We start from the raw sequence: 21,995 nt of genomic DNA on the forward strand, positions 1-21,995 counted from the left end.
CTGAGCTTTGTTCATACTGTATTCTCTTATCTGTAGTTCTGCCTTCTAAATTATACTTTTTGTGCATAACATAGACATGACTACACATAATTATAGTCAAAATCAACAATAGATTGCAAGTTCCTTGAGGACAGGGGTTGTCTTTTGACTCCTTTTGTATCTTTATAGTTCAGCACTGTATTTGGTACAGTTAATTAAGTGTAGGTACTTAATAAATGTTGATTGAACTGAAGGCTAAGGGAAGTGTGGACCATGAGCAGCAGCACTGGCAAATTCAAAGGATAAAATCTCTACCTACTTCAATGGGAACCTCTGACACAGATAACCATCTCTCCATTCTGAGAGACAGCCCCAGTTAACTGTGGGCAAAGAAGGGATAGCAATGAATATGGGAAAAATCATAAAATATAAAAGTTCCATGCAAAAAAATAATCAAGATTTTTGACTCTTATTACACAGTATATCTAATTTATCTCTTTTATTAAACTGTATATAGGAATATATAGGAAGCAAAAAATGACCCAGAGTTAATTTCAAAATTATATCAGAATGAAATAGGTATTGGGAATTCACTCTCTGCACCATAGTCAAATCTGACAGGCTTGCAGCAAAATAGGGAGGCAGAAGCCCCTAAAAGTAGGAAAGAAGGTTTGCTCACCTACTTCTTGTACTTCATGATTCACTATTCAGTCTCATGAGGACCCCCCCCCCAATTCATCTTATGGAAACCCTGACCTTGGCAAAGAAACTGGCCTCACCTCGCACAGTGAGCACGGCGTGACTACGGACATGGCCATTGTTGTTCCAAGCCTCACAGGTGTACCTGCCAGTGTCCTCAGGAAACACCTCTTGGATGCAAAGACTATGCTCGTTGCCATTTTGTTCAAAGTGGAAGTCCTCTGACTCTTGGATCTCCTTCCCGTTATGAAGCCAGAGAATCTCAGGTGGTGGGCTACCTGCACATTGCAATGGGACAGACAACATTGCAAGAAGAAGGGAATGAAGAGGATTGGGGAAGAAAGGGTTTTCAAAAATATTTCTTTAAAGGAAAATATGACATCTCTGAAATATGAAAGGTAAATGGAAGAACTGAAGACTGGGCTAATTAGGTGAGAAATAGCCTCTTCAATGACACATTGAAGGGGCTAGGTTTTTAATTCTGAAGAATAATAACAGATTACATTCATATAGTGCCCTACTGTTGTTGTTGTTGAGTTGTGCCTAACTCTTTGTGACTTCATTTTGGGATTTTTTGGGCAAACATACCAGAGTATCTTTTCCTATATCAGCTTATTTTATAGATGAGGAAACTGAGGCAACAGGGTTAAGTGATTTGTCCAGGGTCACATAGCTAATAAGAATCTAAGACTGAATTTGAACTCAGAACAATGAGTTCTTCTGTTTCCAGATCTCTGTCCACTGCACCACCTAATCTCTAAAGACTTACAAAACACTTTTTGTTAAAAAACAACCCTGCAAGATCATTGATATAATTAGAATTTTAATAATCTAAGTTAATTAAATTCAATAAGGATAGATCTGGAATCAAGTCAACAAGCCTACTATGTGCTTTTGGGATTAGAAAAACCAACTGTACAAACTAAACAAGCAACCAGCCCAAAAGAATTTGTTCTAAAAAATTCTATTAAGTGGTTATCTGGCTCTGAAAAAGACCTCCCAAGGGGGAGGACCTATGACCTCCAGAAGCAGGACATTTTGCTTTTGAATTGTGTTAAATGTTAGAAAATTTTCCCTAGAATCTGTTTTTCTTGACTTCCTCCCCACATGTTCCTACATTGACCCTCTAGAGACAAACATTACAGGTCTACATCCTCTTCCCTTTGAATCCTTGAAGAAAGCTATCCCAGCTGCTCCAAAGCTGCTTCTCTCCAAGCTGCATGTCTACATTTCCTCTACTGTCCTTGAGCAGCAGGTCTCTCCAACCTGGTTACTTTCACTTAGATATAATGAAACTCATTTTCATCTTTCCTAAAGTGTTTTGCCTAGAACTGAGACAGTTCTGCTCTCCTTGAGGGCAGGTCTTTATCTTTTATCGCCCAGCACCTAGTAGAAGTAGTAGATGGTCATTCAGCTCCTTTCTAGTCTTAGACCTAAGTGAACAAGAGGAAGATTTCAGGTCTATGAGATATAAAACTATTCAAATAATTACAGCTGTACACAAGTGAATGGGATACCTTGGGAAAGTAATGGATTCCTCCCCAATGGAGGGTTTTAGGAGAGAGCTGGAGAACCATTTATTGGGGATGTTGTCAAAGAGATCTGTCTTTCTTCAGGAATGGGTTTGGATTAGTTGATCAGTAAAGTGGCACATGGGGCGGCTAGGTGGTACAATGGACAGAGCTCTGGCTTTGGACTCAGGAAAGATGAGTATCTTTCCTATGAATTCAAATTCAAATTGCTGTGTGATCCTGGGCAAGTCACTCAATTCTGTTCGTCTCAGTTACCGCATACGTAAAATGAACTGGAAAAAGAAAGAGCGAACCACTCTGGTATTTTTGCCAAGATATTCCCAAATGGGATCACAGAGAGTCAGATGTGACTCAACAGCAACAACATGCCTTCTAATTCTGACATACTTGAGATGGTCTTCAATTTATAGATGAGGAACTAATGTTCAATGAGCTGCCTAGGGCTACCAGGTGCTAACACTATACCAAATTGAGAAGGCACTAGGGTTATTACCTATTATCATACTTTTTTTTTTCTGTGAGAACCAAAATCAGCTAATACAGACCATGAATGTTTTATAATTACAAAGCATTAAACAAATGAGAGCTATTATTATTATTGTTACTTGAGTATCACTTTGAAATATACGAGCAACCATCACTTTCCATTACTTCCATTTCCCCCTTATCTAATCATGCCTAAAACACACTGAGATCCTATTTCTCACTCTTAACCCATTCATTCCAAAGTTTCTACTGATTTCCCACCTGCAGAAGGAAGGTCCTTTAATGTTTCCCTTACAGACTCAGGAGTGCCATCTAGTGCCCACAGAGAGCCCCTGCAAAGTAAGGAAGGGGGGAAAGGGTTCTTCTTCCAGCATCCTGGGCAAAGGAATGAGTTGTGTTGGCTTGAACTAGGGATTACAATAGAGCTCTTCTCTACAGTCACAGAAAATCAAAAAAGGAAACAGATAGAAAGGAAATGAGATACCAAAATGAATCTCATGGCTTTCAAGGTGATCTAATGCAGGGAAAGGATAATGTCTTCATCCCTGGAGATCTTGAGGAAGGGAAAAGACAGCACCTCTGTCTTGGATAGTTTGAACAGTCATTGATTAAAAATAAAAGCATTAAGGCAAAATGATTTCTTTAAATAATTCTCAAAGTTAAGATTCTATTAACTGCTTGGAAGGTAATCAATTATGTTTGCATTTTTTGCAAAGGAGACAGTGGGACATGGCTCTCTAAAGGAAATATTCCCCAATACTACACTGGTCCTTCCTTGGACCTCATAGAGCTCATGGTTCCTTGTAATTCTTTGAAACTCAGACTATGCAATCAATATTGTAGTAAGTATTATGGAGCACTTAACTTGGATTCGGGAAGACCTGAGTTCAAATTCTGCCTGCATGACTTTACATAACCTCTCTCAGCCTTAAGTTCCATAGCTATAAAAGTGAGGATAATCACAGCATCTACTTCACAGCATAGTCATGAGGATCAAATGAGATTTTTTTTAAGGTTTTTTTTTTGCAAGGCAATGGGGTTAAATGGCTTGCCCAAGGTCACACAGCTAGGTAATTATTAAGTATCTGAGGCTGGATTTGAACTCAGGTCCTCCTGACTCCAGGGCCAGTGCTCTATCCACTACACCACCTAGCTGCCCCTTAAATGAGATTTTTCATATATGAATGTATGTATGCAAATGTAAAAATATACATGTATGTATTTATACACACATATAAACTGTAATTGTGTATTCACATAGATTCATGCAGCTTAACAAACCTTTAAAGCACACTTTAAATACCACAAATTATTATCATCATCTGTGTTTGTGTACCATCCACCTACTCAATTATAGGCACCAGGAAGACAGGGATTTGTCTTATGTAAATATCTTTGGTGACTTTAGCATCAAAATGCATAGATATCATAATACATGTTTATTGAATTAATAGAGTCATCAAATACTACAAAGGTTGTCCTCAGTCCACATGGAGAAGGTAAAGTCTTACTCCAGTAAGCTACCTCACAAGCAGGTCATCTGTATTCATATTCCTATCCATGAGAAACTACAAAACCAGAGCAATAACCTTGAGCCTCTCCCCTCTTGTCCCCCCAACACAGAGGCCAATCTGTGCATGGAGTGATGAATGGAGTGGTGTGTAAGCTTACAATCTCTCCCCCAACAAACAAAAAAAAATGGGAGAAGTGTGTTATATATTTGTCCACACAAGTGAAGGTCAGTATGAGTCAGGGATTCCTTCCTTTTCTCATCATGCAAGAATTTTTTTAAAAGACCCCTTAATAGATAATAAATAGACAAATAAGACATTTTTGTCCATGCTTGAGAACAAGTCTACCTTCTTTCTTTAACATTAGATAAGAAAGTTGAGATTCTTTCTTCTCCCCCCTGCTTGTCCCCTACCTCACATCAGAAAATTCTGAAAATTCTTTACCTGAGTTTGTAATAAAATTGCAAAAACCATTCAGTTGTGCCAATTTCACTGATGTTTTGCAATTCCTTCTTTCCCAACACCTTTCCTTTTCCTCTCCATCCCTTCCCTACTCCTTGTTCTCAGAGACTCCTGATTTTCATTAAAAATTCAGCATGTCTAAATTGAAATTCAGACAGTGAATCATATGGCCAAAGAGGAATGGTAAAAATTCACTACTTAAAAAATTTACCACTTAAAAAAAGTCTTTCAGTGCTCTGTTGTTATTTTTATTTATATAATTATTGTATATTATTATTATTATTATTTTATTCATTCTCAAAGAGGACCATGACATCAGGAAGGTGATGCCATGACAAGGACATGAATTGGATTTGAGTGACTCCTCCAGAGTCATCTGAGTCCAGTGGCCAGATATGAATAGGATGACTGGAGATTACCTTGGATTCGAGGTCATCAGGATTAAGTGACTTTCCCAAGGTCACACAGTTAGTAAGTGACTGGATTCAAACTCCCATCCTCCTGATTCCAAGGTCAATGTATACCCACTGTGCCACCTAACTGCCCCTTTTGGTGTTCTGCCTTGATAGTGTAAGACTGATGTTATTGTGAATGGTAATTAAATAGAGTGTATTTATTGAAAAAATATTTGCTAAGAGCACAGAATTTAAAGTGAACATTATTTTTTAAATCATATTTCTAAGTACATACCTTAATGTGATAATTATTTTAAAACAAGCATTATAGAATGAGGAATCATGATTTCCATATAGAATCCTTTTTTTTCTGAATTTCTCTACACATATGGAAATGCCATTTTGAGGGTTAAGTTAATAATTTAAAAAAATTTTCTTCAAAATTGTTACCTAAGGATACTTTAATTCCCTTGAGACAAAGAGAATCAGAGGATGGCCTGGAGTATGTGGGGATAATCCTCTTAAGTCAGGAAAGGACTGAAGTCTACATCCATGGATGGATGGATGGATGTGGGGGGGGGCAGTGGTGGCAATTTCTTGCCAATGAGGTCATGGAGGGAGCAAAGCAAAAGTCAAAGGCTCTAAATAATCATGGACTTGTGCTGGTTTCCCTCATGGCTCTAAATTCCATGTTCTCATACAAACATTCTAGGAAAAGATGTTCCCTGATTACAGTAAAGCTTCTCCCATAATCCTACTCCCCAAACATCCACCAGTCAGAGATAAGACAACTCAGAGCAACAGACCTGTTATCTGGACTGTCATGATTACTTGACTTCCATCCATGACTTCGAGGTCAGAGAGGCCTTTCAAAAAGATGGGTGGTGATGAGCTGTTGGCAACCACAGATGTAGAGAAATCAATTTCTTTACTGCTCTTCTTTTCTATACAGTAGACAAAAAAAAATATAAATCAATTGTTTGATGAATTCTGATTAAAAGCCAACACCATATATAAACCACAGTGCCATGGATACTCCTGCTTAAAAATTGTAGATGAACCCTAGGTTTCTAAGAGGTCTTTAAGAGATGGACATGGGGGCAGCTAGGTGGTGCAGTGGATAGAGCACCAGCCCTGGAGTCAGGAGTACCTGAGTTCAAATTCAGCCTCAGACACTTAATAATGACCTAGCTGTGTGGCCTTGGGCAAGCCACTTAACTCTATTGCCTTGCAAAAAAAAAAAAAGAGAGAGAGATGGACAAGGTCCCCTCTTATCTTTCTGAGATAACCATATTCCCATCTAGAAACTGAGAAATGGACAAGATGGGAAACAATGATCTCTCTTTGGAGATCTGACTATTCTAGGAATCTGGCTCCTCCGGAGAGCCTAAAGGGGAAGAATGCTTGTCATTCAACATCTTCAGATAGTTCAGGGCCTCAAAGTCCAGGGCAGACAGCCCTGGGTCACTATTACAACTTCTCAAATGTCCCTCTGGTTGTGAGATCCACCATTTTACTTTTGTTCAGTATTAATGAAGAAAACCAGGTTCAATGTAATTGTTCTTCTGAATATTCTCTTTTTAATTGAAGAGAAATTGAGGCAAAGCAATTATCATACTGAGATATAGCAACACCTAAGCAATTTTCTTTTTGTATTAAACAAACACATTGCTCATTGCGAAGAGACAGGATTTTTTGGACTGGGGGTAGGGATGGAGGGGTAGAAATTTTGCCAGAAATATTAGCAGTGAGGTTAGACCTAGAACTCATAGCCTCTAGTCTTTCATTCTGTTCACCAAGAAATCCAATCTTGTGAGCCTCAGAGCTATTCTATATCTCAGTTATAAGATTTTCATTAGTAATTCCCAGAACTTAGGCTTAGATTTCTATAAATTTATATGTCGCATTATATAAATTCATGTCTACACATTAAAGGTCAAGAAACAAATGTAAAAACTGAATTAAATTTCTATAAGTGGGGATTCCTAGTTATGCATCGAAGGTTATGTACTATGTTCAAGATGAAGACTTGACTAAATGACAATTTCCTTCAGCTATTTTCTCTTGCCACATAAAAAGAAACTTTTCCAGGGGAATTGATATATCAAGGATGGAGCATAGGTTGGAATACCATTCCCAGAATGAGTGGGGTTATGTCCGCAGAATTCTAGGCCACTAAATAAAGCCTCCAGAGGTTGACTGTGCTTCACCCCTCTTCCAGGTTCCTGCCTTATTGACCTATAAGGAAGGTCAAGTCTGATGGAAGAACCCTAATAGTGTGGCTGTGAAGGCTCACATATTGTAATTAATAAATCTAATTTTCTTGATTGACTAGGCCTGAGTGGCTAGGGAAGCCAGCTGCCTCAGGAGATTTGTGGAATTTCCTGTCTCAGCTCAGAATGAAAATACTGTAAGGACAAAATGTTTTTTTTTTGATCTCCCCAAAGCACTTTCTGTTCCAGTCTCTGTCTTAGACAGAGTCCTAAGTATCAAACATGTACCACAGTTTTCTGATTATCAGAAGCTCTTATCCAGGCTCCTCTTTCCAAAAAAATGGGTCAACAGTCACATTTTAGATATCAAATTATGTCTCCTCTGCTTTACCCTGGTTGTATGCTTTAAATGTCCATCTCAACCAAGTGATGCTAAAATAACTATTGGGAGAACTGGTAGGTGTCAGCCAGATAAACACACTTCCCTTAGAAAGTCCTTTTTGCCAGAATGTCTTATTTGCTTCCTCCTAATCTAAGCTCACTACTTACTTAAGAGAAGCACATATCTATGCATTAACATTTTGATGTTGCTTGCATCAATAGCTAATTAGCTGCATGGCATACTTCACTTTGTGGACCCTCCATAGCAAATGTAAAATCTGTTAGTCACTATTTGCTCAGGAAATGCAGGTTCATTTTAATGCCAGTCCGGGCCAATCACCATCATCAAGTCAAAAAAAAATGCTGTTTCAAAAGAAACAAACAAAAAAAACCAAACCCACAAATCCCAAACCCACATCATGCCTTTCAGATCCAACCAGAAAGGATTTTTCACTGCTCTGCATGCCCATTGTAAATATTTCCCCTCTGGGGATGGAGAACCAAGAAAGAATTAAATCAGCCCACATTCTTATAGATCCAGCACAAGTCTTTTCTCCCAGGATTATACTGTATCCCTGAAAAAAAATTACCACTTCACAAATTTCCCTCATTTTTTTTCTGATTACCAGATGCAGGACCATAGGATCATAGATGCCTAGCTGGAGGAAGCTGGAGACAATTTTGTTCAACTTTCTTGTTTTACAAAGGCCCAGAAAGGTTTGTCCATGATCAGACAGGATTTGAACCCAGTCACCTTAACATCAAATCCTGTGATCTTTCCTAGCTCAGGAAAGGTGTTGACAATAATCCAACACAAAAAAAGAGGGAAGAAATGAGATATTATAGAACAAAGGGATTTATTACAGAGGTGTCAAACATACTCTTTGCTGCTATTGTTAGTCATATCCAATTCTTTGTGACCCTGTTTGGGGTATTCTTGGCAAAAATGTTGGAGTAGTTTGTCATTTCCTTCTCTAGAATATTTTACAGATGAAGAACCTGAGACAAACAAGATTAAGTGACTTGCATAGGGTCATACAGTTGTTAAGTATCCGAGATCACATTTGAACTCAGGTTCCTGACTTCCAGACACAGGCCCAGTGCTCTATCCACCACCTAATTACCCTGGATTAAAATGCAATTGGGAAATATTTAAGAAAATTAAAAATAAATAATCAATATAGCCTGCAGGCATTAGGCATTATTATATGAGTTTACTTAGTGGTTTCACTTCTATTTGATTTTTATATCATTGACTTATTACAAATGGCTGGACAAATAAAGGAATAGATAATCTAGGGAACTTGAAGAACAGGGACATCATTAAAAGAAATCTATCAGAGAAAAGAATTGTCTGAGGACAGGAAAGCTGAGTTCACTTTCAGACAGAATGAGCATGAGAGGTCAGTAAGAATTTTTTTTTTGGTCTAGATCTGTGATTTCAAAAATGTGTTCTGCTGTCCACACTTCCCCCCACATATACAGATCTTTTAACTTACTATCTTAGAAGGCTTTCTGAGAACACTGCAGGTTAAATAACTTGTTTGTGTTTATAGCACAGGACTAGAAAGAGACAAGAAGCATGACCTGAGTCCAGGTTTTCCTGTCTGTAACCATTAATTTTCCCATGCTGTTCTCAGCAGTGAGAGGTGAGGTCAAGTTGGAACTGACCAGTAGGAATGAACCTGCTCTCAGAGATTTGGGTTTGAATGCAAAGATTCCACTACCTACATTAACTTTCCTGTGGGGTTGAGTCCAATTATCACAGAATCATAAAATCAGAGGCACTAGACCATTGGTCATAGCCAACTAAGAATGTACTCTTGTGTGCTCTATCCACAGAGGAAACCAAAATTCTTAACTACTCACTTAGGGAGATGCTTCTCACAAGACTGGACTGAGTAGTTCAAGTTGACAGTTATTTTCTTGAAGAAGGAGGTTGTGATTCTGGTACGATTTCAAAAGTGTAGGGAATGCCTAGTGAGGAATCTCCCCCTACCAATGCTGATCAACAATTCCTTTGTAATTTCTTAATTTTAGATAGTTGTCTGGAAGCCCTGAGAGATTAAGTAATTTGCCTGAGACTACAAAGTCAGGATATGTTGAAGAGGTAGGTCTTCAAGGTTTGGCTTCTCTCTCCTATTACTACAACAACTACTGCTACGACTACAACAACTGCTACTACGACAGTGACAATGACAACTAAGCATGGAACCCATCCCTAGATCTGGCAATAATGAAGTAACACTAGTTCTGATCCTGATGAGGGAGAAACCCCAGAAACTGAGAATAAGATATTGCTAAACCTATGATCCTATGAATCTTCTATGTGACACAAATGAGTCCTATCTTAGAGGGGAGCAGTGAGTGGAAAAGAGAGGGAACATGAGGGACTCAGGCAAGGAAAACCCAGGGGGAATGACCAGAGGACCTTGAAACATTCAGCCAGAGAGGGCCAAGTATGGAAGAGCACAAATAACTTGAACATAATGTTGGGGATCCAGGAAAAAGTTCAGAGCTAGACCCAGACTGAGCCAGGCTAAATATATATAGGATATATAAATATATCCTAGGTTTTTCCCACAACTGTGTGCCCTTCTGCTTTTAGAATGGCTGCTGCTTCTAAGTCCTCTCTCCTATGAAAGAAGGGCATCTTTTTTTTTTCTGGAAATCTGAGCATCCTTGATTTACAGGTTCAGGATTAAAAAGAAAAGATCTTATTGGTGTTCTGGCACTTGGTACTAGCAAAATAGAATCCTCTAAGCTGCTTTTCCAAGAAGGGATTCTCTCTCTCTCTCTCTCTCTCTCTCTCTCTCTCTCTCTCTCTCTCTCTCTCTCTGTGTGTGTGTGTCCCCCCTCCCAACAAAACAACAAAGATTGAACACCTACTATGCTCACAGCTCAGTTCTGGGGAAAGATACTGAAATGGAAGGAGCTACCACCCATGTCCTCTGGCGGTTCCCAGTCTAATTATCAAGCACTCATTGGTAGTCTGAAGTCAATTATACGAGGCACGGATTATATCTAATTGAAACGATTCCCAGTTTAATAGGGGAGATAAGACACACAGAGGAAACAGATTTAAGAAAATCTACAAAAAGCAGAGTAACAAGTACAAGGAGTATTGCACAAATAGCATCCATATGTGCTCAGGGGACAGTGGGATAAAAATCAAGAGTGGGGGCCAGTCAAGCAGGCAAAACTTCCTAGAGGAGATTGGTAATCTCATCCTCTCCCATCTCGTCAACCATCAGTTTGACACACATGAATGCCAGGCTGAGCAGAACTGCAGTCCTGACCTCTTTCAATGCCTCCATTTCAAACTCTCTTAAAGAAGAAACTCATCAGTGCTTCAAGTTGAACGTGTTCAGAATCAAACTAATTTTACCTATTTTATATCACTAACACCAGTGCTCAACCAATGTCCTATGAACAAAATTGGCATGGGTCATGCCAAAAACCATTAATTTTTCTTCTGATCTTGTCTTTTATATAAATCAGTTAAATCCTGTCAATTCTCCATTTTCAGTTGCTCTTGAATCTATTTCATCCTCTCTGTTTCTACTGCTGCCACTTCAGCACCTCAATTTCACTCACTTAGGGATTTCTGGTAAACTACTAAATCCAGTGAGCCATCACCACCTCCAAAGGGCAAGGAATGACCAATCAGTCAACAAAAACTTATACACTTCATAAGAGTTAAGCAGTAAATACAATAAAACAACAACTAAAAGAGAAAAGAAAAAAATTCATCAAGGGCAAACTTGTAGAAAACCTGGCAGAGGGGTTAGAAAAAGCCTAGTAAACAAGAAAAGGTTTCCATATAAGGAATAAATATCACAGGGTAAAAATGAGATTGAAACCCAAGAAGAGAGGAAATTATTGTGCCAACAATTAGAAATAAGAAGAGAATAACATCAAGTCAAGTCATGTCAGCAAGTACTTATCAGTACCTATCAGGCCCCAAATAATAAAGGCTGAAACGGACCCTTCCCTCAAGGAGCTCACATTCTAATGGGGGGAAATTGCAAACAGCTACCAGAAAATAACTGATATCTAGAATAAATTGAAAATAATCTCTGAGATTTGAAAAACTCAATGAACACTTAAAGGAAGAAAATTAAAAGTTCTCAAAGAAGAATTTAAAGCCCTAAAGAAAAGAATAGAGAGTCAGAAACAGATATTGGAAAATCTCAGTTAAGAACCTCTCAATCTGATCAAATCGAATGCTAACAAGAAGAGATCAAATATAGAAAATTTTCATTTAACACCAAATTTGTCGTAAGGTTTTCTGTGGTGGTGAAGAATTGGAAACAAAGTAGATATGTGTGAGATGAGCAAAGGTTTTAAATAAACTGTTTTCTTTTTTTTTGCAAGGCAATGGGGTTAAGTGGCTTGCCCAAGGCCACACAGTTAGGTAATTATTAAGTGTCTGAGCTCAAATTTGATTTCAGGTCCTCCTGACTCCAGGGTTGGTGCTCTATCCACTGTGCAACCTAGTCACCCCAGTTTTAGATAAACTGGGGTGCATTTAAATGCTGGAATATAACTGCATCTGCAGAAACCATCAGTATGAAGAAGGAGACTTAAGCTGATGCAGAGTAAAATTATCAGAATCAGGAAGACAATGCACACATAATAAAGCCCCCCCCCCCAAAAAAAAAGGAAACATCATGCTGTGTAACAATGGCAGCAAAACTTGGCCTTGGAGAAGAAATGAAAAGATGTTTCTTCCGCCTTCAAATAGAAAGATAAGGAATTAGGAGTATGGAACATGGCATCTATTGACATGCATGTCAGACTTGGGTGATAATTTCTTTTACTAAACTGCTTTTACCCCCTCTTTGAATTGTTTTTCTCTTTGATGTATTTACACATTACTAAAATATTCTTATTTAAGAGTAAACATAATTACCCCCCCAAATATAAAACCTCATGAGAAATAAAGTAAAAGAAAGAAAAAAAATGTGTTTCCATCTGTTTTGATACCATCAGCTCTGTTTTGGGTGAATCACTTTCTTTATCATGAGTCCATCATCGTAGTTACTTCCATATTTTTCCACAGTTGTAGTTGCTGATTGTAATTCCATTCCTCCTCACTACTACCTATTATATTTTCACCCTCATTTCACTGTTACTTTTCAAAAATTTGCTGTAGGACAGCCGAGTGGCACAGTGGACAGAGTATTGGCCCTGAGAGTCCCCAAGTCCACATCCCACCCCAGAGACCCAGCAACTACCTGGCCTTGAAGTCCCAAGCAGACCACCCAATCCCAGCACCTTGCAAAAAATAAAAAAGAAAATGTGTTATATCTGACTTATGATCTCCTCTCTCCTCTATCACACATACCCACCCCTCCCCTCCCCCTCTCCCTCTTCTCTCCTTTTTCTTCTGGATGTTTATACCCTATTGAATGTGTATGCTGGTTCCTGTCTGAGCCATTTTTGATGAGAATGAAGGCTCCCTCATTCCCCCTCACCTTCTCTCTCTTTCCATATCATGGCAAAAGCTACATGAAATATCCTAGCCTATTCTACCTCTCCTTTCTCTTACTCCCAGTACATTTCTCTTTCACCCATTGAATCCATTTTTACAATATATTATATATTCAAATTCAGCTCTCTTCTGTGCCTCATCTATAAAAGTTCCTTCTACCTACTCTATTAAATGAGAAGGTTCATATGAGCATTATCAATATCATCTTTCCATGCAGGAATACATGCAGTTCATCATCATCATTAAGTCCCTCATAATTTATCCTTCTCATCCACCCTCTCTGCTTCACCTGAATCCTGTACTTAAGGTCAAACTTTATGTTCAGCTTTGGTTGTTTCATCAGGAACATTTGAAATTCCCCTGTTTCATTGAAAATCCATCTTTTCCCTTGAAAGAGAATGTTCAGTTTTGCTGGGTAGTTGATTTTCAGTTGCATTCCAAGCTCTTTTGCCTTCCAGAATCTTATATTCCAAGTCCTATGAGCCCTTAATGTAGTTGCTGCTGAGTCCTGTGTCATCCTGACTGCAACTCCACGATATCTGAATTGTGTCCTTCTGGCTGCTTGTAATATTTTCTCTTTGACTTGGCAGTTTTGGAAATTGGTTATAATATTCCTGGGTTGTTTTTTTTTTTTTTTTGATCTCTCCAGGGGAGATTGGTGGATTTTTCTCAATTTCTATTTTGCCCTCTACTTCTAGGATATCAGAGCAATTTTCCTGTAGAAATTCTTTAAAAATGAGGTCGAGGCTCTTTTCATGATCATGACTTTCAGGAACCCCAATAATTTTTAAATTATCTTCCCTGGATCTGTTTTCCAGATCAGTTGTTTTTTCAGTGAGCTATTTCACATTTTCTTCTAATTTTTCATTCTTTTGGTGTTGAATTATAGTGTCTTGATTTCTCTCAAAGTTATCAGCTTCCCTTAGCTCCATTCTCTATATGAAGGATTTGTTTTCCTCAGAGAGCTTTCTTACCTCCTTTTCCATCTGACCAATTCTACTTTTTAGAGCATTCTTCTCCACAATAACTTTTTGAACTGTTTTATCCATTTGACCTAAGCTAGTTTTTAACATGTTATTGTCTTCAGCATTTTTTTTTGGATCTCCTTGACTAAGCTGCTGACTTCATTTTCATGTTTTTTCTGCATCTCTCTCATTTATTTTCCCAATTTTTCTTCTATTTCCCTTACTTGATTTTCAGAATCTTTTTTGAGCTCTGTCATAGTCTGAGCCCAACTTCTATATTTCTTGGAGTCTTTAGAGGCAGAAGCCTGGACTTTCTCATCTTCAGACTGAGTATTTTGATCTTCCATGGGACCAAAGTAATTGTCTATGGTCAGGTTCCTTTTTCCTTTTTTAACTGTTTACCTATTTCCTCAGCCTATGCCTGCTTCCTGAGCTTTTGAGTTTTATTGGCACACACCTCCCCCCCCCCCCCCCCCCAGGGAACTCAGTGTGTGAAACTCTGACTTCTGACTGATCTCTTGGTCTGTGAATGACCACAAGCACACCCCTCTGCCACGGGACTGGGGGTGGGGTGGGTGGGTCCCTGCTCTATGAGGGGCCTGAATCAGTGTCAATCAGGGTCAAAACCCCAGAGTCCTGTTCCAGGGATAGAGGACAGACCTCAGCAGTCTCCCTCTATTCCCTTATCTTCAATGGGCTGAGCACTCGGGGCACAGCTCCCTGGAGGCTCCTGCTGGATGGCTCCATGGGTCTGCTTCTTTTCCTGGAATCTGGGCCACACTGAGTGCCTATGCACTAAGGGTCTGGGCTGCACAGAGTGCTGCGGCCACGCTAAGGGCCTGGGTTTCATGCTCGCTTTGACAGAGATTTCCCTGTTGATCTTCCAAGTTGTGCTTGGTGCTCCCTGGGGTGCAGGTCAGTAAACTGCTTTTGCTCCTGGGAGTAGGTACTCCTAGGTGCCCAGGGGCTGTCCCTGGAAGGCTGAAGCTCCTTCCCTCTGGCATGGTGCTGCTTCTCCAATCCTGTGGAAAAGAGCTTCCCACTATTTTCTAGGTTACCCTGGGCTAGAGAATTGTCTCACTGGATATTTCTGTGGGTTCTGTCTCTCGAAAATTTAGTTAGAGTCATAATTTTAAGGTTTTTAAAATATTTTGGAGAGAGCACCTAAGAGAGGCTTTTCTCCTGCCACCGTCTTGGCTCTGCCCCCAAAAACTGCTTTTTAAAAAAATTTGTATTAGAAAGAATTAGTAAGTGTTGAGCAGTAAATAAAATAAAGCAATAACAGTAGATAAAAGAGGGGGAGTATATTCAGAAATTATAATGCCATAAAAAGTTATCAATTTTTTTTTAAAAAAAGGAAAATCCAGATGAAAGGTGTTAAACACAGAAATATAGAGATTAAAAAGAAAATGATGAAAAAAGAGTATAAGAAAAAAAATTAATACCCCCCAAAATGAAAGAATATTTGAAGTCTCTACAAACTTAAGTAAATTATTTTTAAAACAAAGCTAAAAAAAGTTAACAAAGCTAAAACAGTAAAACCTTAATACTGTATTTCAGGAAATCGTACAAAGTTTTTGACCAGATATAGTGAAAGAAGAGGACAAAGTGCAATTCAACAGAATGTATGAAAATCACATCAAAGAAGAACTTCAAGTTTAACTCCTTAACAAATGCAATGATCAAGCTCCAGAACTTCAGCACAAATGAAAGGAAAAGAAACAGTCTAAATTGAGCAGGATTATTTACCAGCTTAGTACAGTGGAAAGGAACTAGATTTGGAATTAGAGGACCTGAGTTCAAATTCTGCCTCAGACACTTACTAGCTTTATGTCCCTGAGTAAAGACACTAAATCTCTTAGTGGCTCACTTTCTTCTTCTGTAAAATGAGGTAGTTGAACTCAAAAGCTTCTCATGTCCCTCTAAGTTTTAAATGTACACTCCTAAGACCTAAGAGAGGGAGGGGAAAGAAAAAGAAATGTATATAAGTATTAGAATAGTTCCTGAAAGTGAAACCAGAGACCAGGGCAACTGATATGTAAATTCATCAGACAAAAGAAACAAATTCAGGTAGTTTAATAAAGAATAAATGATAAATCAGTGTTTATTTGCTCAGTGGAAGCCTTGTCTGAGGACTATGAACAGATCCAAGAGAGAAATGCTTAAAAGGACATCAAAGAGAATTATTCCTGGAGAGGGAAGAAATAAAAAGGAGAAAAAGTATTGTCTCCTCACCAAGATAAAAATGGTGTCAAGAAGGATAAAGTTCTAAATGATATTCTTTTAAAAAAATAATCATAATATAATAACAGTAATAGTAAGTAACAAAAATAGTAATAGTAAATATCAAAATAACCAAAATAACCAAAATAATAAAGTAACAAAATCAAGAAATATTGATTTGGTCTAGGTAGGGAGGGTATTTGTATTATATGAATATAATGGCAAAAGAAGGTGGGGCATAATTTCAATCAAAACAACTCCAAGGAACCAATTTAAGATTTTTTTAAATGAACAAATCATAAAGATAGAGGGAAAAACAAACCTGGCAATTTTAATCTTGAATATCAGTGGACTAAACTTGCCTATAAAACAGAATAGTTACAGAGTGAATCAGAAAATGGAATCTAACAATTTGCTACATAAAAGGAAATATACTCAATAATAAAGACACATATAGAGTTAAAATCCTAAGTTACAATAAAAGGTTTTATACTTTAGGTGAATCTACCTCCTTGGACATGGAATGGATGGATCACTAAATCATTTGTGGAACTTAGACCCTAGATGTCATCTATATGCACATTCTTATTTTACAAATGAAGAAACTTGGAATAAATGACATTCAAGATGACAAAGTTAGCAAATGTCAGATCTAGGATTCAAATCCTCCTCCTAGAAATCTTACACAACTTATAACCAGAGAAAGGGATCTAGGATATTGTAAACTGAGTCTTTACAAGTATTAATAATCTTTAGGAGTCCCCTTTTACTTATAGACAGGTTTCCATATAGTCCTAAAGTAGGAACAGTTCATTAATTTCCACCACAAAAAGGGGCCCAACATCTAATACTTTTGCTTACATCCCATTTGCCTTAAATTCTACTAAGTTTGAGTCTGTTCAACAGAAACTAACACTATCTTCTCACAACATTTGCATGATTCTTTCCTCAACCCAAGATATATTAGAGTTCAAGAGAGGCCAAGTACAGCTTGATAAAACCCACAAAACATCATCAGAGGAACCCCAAGTTTAACTCATGCAGAAGTGCAGTAACTGAGCCCCAGAATTTCTGCATTAAAAGTCCTTCATGTATCTAGGAACAAGAGTCTAAATTGAGCATGACTACTCATCAGTACATGGTACAATGAGTTTGAAAAGCAAAATAGTCCTCTTCATCCTTCATTCCATCCAAAGAAGTCAAATGCCAGAAGCTGTTTGTGTGACTGGTCTAAACTGTAACATACAATCATGATATCACAAGCCACCCTCCTCCTTTCTCATGACAATAATGTATAAGCAGGCTTTGTTCTCATTTCTCTCTGCTTTTACCATTGTCCTGACCTTGAATATATTAGTTTCTGTCTTTGCTACTGGCTCCAGATCTCCACATCTCCCTATCTTAGTTACCCAGTCATAATTTTCTTGCTTATCAATATTGTAGTCTCCTCTAATTTGCTTCTTTTCTACATCAATAGATGTACTTGGACAAAGGATAATCACCAAGAAGTTGTGCAACATCTTCAAGGACCAAAACTTACTGTGGAGGGGAGGAAAGGGATAACCTGTGGACTCTGCCCTGCTATGTTCTATAAACACTTTCAGTCAATACATTGTTGCTGACTCTTTTTTTTTAAAATTGTGACTTGAGTTTTGTCCCTACATTCCATCTGGCACAGTACACCTACAAACTCTTGGAAGCAATGTGGTGGGTATACTGCTGGTCACAGAGTCAGGAGGAACTAGCATGACATCCTCTACAGGCTGTTTTGGGTTTTTTTTTTTTTTTGCAAGGGAATGGGGTTAAGTGGCTTGCCCAAGGTCACACAGCTAGGTAGTTATTAAGTGTCTGAGGTCGGATTTGAACTCAGGTACTCCTGACTCCAGAGCTGGTGCTCTATCCACTACACCACTTAGCTGCCCATCTACGGGCTGTTTGACCATAGACAAGTCATTTAATCTTTCTGTGTCTACATTTCTTCATCTACATAATAGGCATAATGATATTTGTAACATTAACTTTATAGAGTTTATAGAGATTTCAGATCAAATAATGTATGCAGAAAGCTGAGAGTTTAGTCAAATACAAACTTCATCAGGATAGGGGTTATTCTCATCTTTGTACCCTCAACACAATGCTGGCATGTAATGAATAAGAGTACATGCTACTTGAATATAATGGAATGTCTTTTCCCAATTTGGTTTTGTTTTCCTTCCAAACAAGAATAGGGAGCATACAGTACAGCTCCAATCTGAGGTCCTTCCAGCCTGGGTTTGGTATGAGCTTCACAAGGTCAAAGCTGAGCCAGCTACCAAATTGATGACTTTCCTTCCACAATGAAAGAGAAATTGCCTGTAAAGACAAACAGACACTCTGTGGTACCATCCTAGGACCAAAGCAGTATCCATGATGATGTTCTGAGAGCAAATGGATTTTGAACAGTATAGTACCTGAATCACAGCCACCTAAGCCAGAAGAAGGAATATTGCTTTTTTCTCAGTGTCTCTAAAGTTACCCTCTCTTTTCTTTGCCTCCTAAGCTTCTAGCTGTTTTCCCATTTGTATGACATAAAAGCATACCATACACCATGACCTATCAAATCCCCTAAGAGTACAAAATGGTACCTAGAAGCAACTTGAGCAGTTATAGATACTAATCACAAAGCCAATATGCAACTAAACAAAAGACTCTAATAGGAAAATGAAAAGAATTTAAATAAATTTTTTAGGTTTTTTTTTTTTTTGTTGCAAGGCAAATGGGGTTAAGTGGCTTGCTCAAGGCCACACAGCTAGGTAATTATTAAGTGTCTGAGGTCGGATTTGAACCCAGGTACTCCTGACTCCAGGGCCTGCGCTTTATCCACTACGCCACCTAGCTGCCCCTTAAATCATTTTTAAAAAGAAAATAAAAACTCCTTTCTCCCCTCAATCAGGTGTCTTTAATGTGAATCTCTTCCAAATTATAGTAGGCTCCATGCTCCAACACATTCCTTGATGTTATAAACTTCATTCTACATAGGATACTGACATTGTCCTCAGTTATCTAGATAATATGCAACAGCCTTTGTTCTTTCTATAGAGTTATCTGGTCCTATTGCTCTTCTATTCAAATGGTTTCCATGGTTCCCTATTATCTAAAAAATACAGTTCAAATTCCTTAGTCTAGCATTCAAGGCTCTCAGCAACCAGCCTACTATTCAGGATTGAACTCAACTATGCTGCTATTGAACTATACTGTTTGCCAGACTGTTACACCTCCAAAGATTTTATTCATAGAGAAAAGGTTGGAACTATGATTTCATTAGGCTACATAACTCCTAGGAGAGGAAACTCTTTGCAGGTGATGATGGTCTTAGAGAGAAATGAGAAATTATGTGATCTGTCTAAGGTCACACAGTCAGTATGTGTCAGAGGTGGGCCTTGAATATCCTGTCATTTTTATTTCAAAGTCAGATCTTCACTCATAATGCCATACTGATGCTCTCATGCTTTTGGTTGTATCTAAAATTTTCTTTATTCCATATCTATAAATTAAAAAATCCTACACAAATGCAACTCAAAGTTCTACTTTGAATCATTCCTTGTAATGACAATGCACAATGACAAATAGTCTCTTCTTAGATCTGGCATATCATTTTGGGTCTCTCTCTGGCATGTGTATTCAATTTTGTAGACTACTTCACATTGAGCTTTAAATTTTACAAAGCACTTTCATCATTACTATCCTATGAGGTAGGAAGAGAAAGTAAATAGCACCATCATTTTACAGATGAAAAAATGAGGGTGAGAGAAGATTGGGGACTTCATAAAGGCATATAATTAATAAGTGCCCGAGCCCTGATTCCATTGTTCCTCTCCAAGTTTTGGCTACAAATAGTTAAGACTCATTAAGTAGTTTGAAGTTCTAGGAGAGGAAAAATGGTCTGCAAAATGTAAAAAAGAATTTGCAGTGGGTAATCTGCTGTGTAATCATGACCCGCTCCCGATACCTTCTCTGCTATGAAGCTTTTGTCTTGGCACTCGGAGAGTGAATTAGAGTGAAGAGAGGAGAGGGAGAATTTAAGGAGAGCAAAAGAGAGGAGGAGGGGGAAAAGAAGAAAAATAGGGCAGAGGGGAATGAAGGACACAGAATATGCATAAGTAAGCACATTCTCGAGTTCTCTCTCTATCCCTTCTGATCCAGTTTCTTATTCCATGGCTATTTCTCCAGTACTCTGAACCACCAGAAATTACTCAAAGAGGTTCTCAATTTAGTCAATTTAGATCTGACAGAAAACTTGCTATTATGGCTAGGGAATAATGATTTTTACAACAAACTGCTATCAGATGTAAAAAATGGACCTTTTTTTTGCTGTATGTTTCCCAAAAAATGAGGCACAGTGACCACTAGTATCCATTCTAGCTACCCTAATGGCTCCCAGTCTTGTTATCTGTCTTTACTTATGCACATAATTCCATTTCTCTTATTTCTCCCTTAAAACTGGAATTTTTATATTACCCCCTTGCTGATAGTTGCCTACTACTTAGAAAATGTGGGTTTGTAAGATACTCCCCTCTTCCTTCAGAAATTGCTTTTCTCTGTTCAGGATACTAATTAGGGTCATCTAAAATCAGGGATTCTTAACATTTATTTGTATCATGGACCTTTTCAGAAGTTGAGGGAACTCTACTGATTCCTTCTCAAAATAATGTTTCAAATAATTAAAATAATACATATATGAATACGAAGGATACCAATTTTTTAAAGTAATAATTCACAGACCCCTGTCCCCCCAGTTAAAAACCCCTGAATTAAATTGTAAATAACTTAAGGACAGAGTCATGTCTTATCTAGTTTTGTTTTTATGTCTCATCTATAAGAATCCCTTATAGTACATTATACATAGAAATAAACAGTAGCTTATACATTTTAAAATTGTTTTATTGTACATTTCTTAAATTACAAAAATGCTTTCATCAATGAACTCATATTTATTAAGCACCCACTATTTGCAAGGCAATGTGCTAATGTGGGGGAAGAAAGAAAAAGAAAGGCAAAAGACAGTCCCTGCTCTCGTGAAGTAGGGGAGACAACATGAAAACAACTATGTGCAAATAAGGTATAGACAGGATAAACTGAGGATAATCAGCAGAAGGAAGGCACTGGCATTAATAGGATTCAGGAAAGGCTTTCTGTAGCAGGTAGGACTTTAGCCGAGACTTGACAGATGCCAGAGAGATCAGGAGGAGGAGAAAGAGGGAGAGACTTCCAGGCAAGGGGTTTATAAAGTGTTTGAAGGTTTATAAAATACTTAGTGACTTTGTAAAGTAGGCAAATGTTCGTTGAATGCCTCTGAAAACAATATTTAAAGAAAAATAAATACTTTAGTGAAGATTGAGGTATAGATTTTCAGAAAGGGCCAGCATAAAAATTTGCTTTGCTTCACTGAACATATCTGTTACAAGGAAAGGCTTCTATTTTAGAAAGGATGGGCAGGAAAGCTGGTAGATAGATTTTTTTTTTTAAAAAGAGCATCAGGAATCAAGGGAAACATTAAAAATATGTGAGAGAACAAAGGAAGTTTCAGAGGAAAAAGACACATGGGGGTTTTGTTATCACTATACTAAACTGTATATGTACTTTAAAAACCGTACAAAACAAAAGCTAACAGTT

At 38.0% G+C, this 21,995-nt stretch overlaps 1 protein-coding gene across 4 annotated transcripts in view; it reads right to left on the bottom strand.

Moving 5' to 3' along the window:
• Nucleotides 1-21,995, bottom strand: part of MYLK (myosin light chain kinase) — a 410,235-nt gene that overhangs the window by 138,429 nt on the left and 249,811 nt on the right. For all 4 annotated transcript variants that reach the window (XM_074214675.1, XM_074214673.1, XM_074214672.1 and 1 more), the window contains exons 12-13: nt 5,871-6,008; nt 759-956 (exon numbers count right to left, since the gene is read on the bottom strand). In XM_074214675.1, the coding sequence (XP_074070776.1) occupies nt 759-956; nt 5,871-6,008 (336 nt within the window). The remainder of the gene's footprint in view (nt 1-758; nt 957-5,870; nt 6,009-21,995) is intronic.

The sequence above is a fragment of the Macrotis lagotis genome, chromosome 1, assembly GCF_037893015.1.
Source record: "Macrotis lagotis isolate mMagLag1 chromosome 1, bilby.v1.9.chrom.fasta, whole genome shotgun sequence".
Taxonomy (NCBI): domain Eukaryota; kingdom Metazoa; phylum Chordata; class Mammalia; order Peramelemorphia; family Peramelidae; genus Macrotis; species Macrotis lagotis.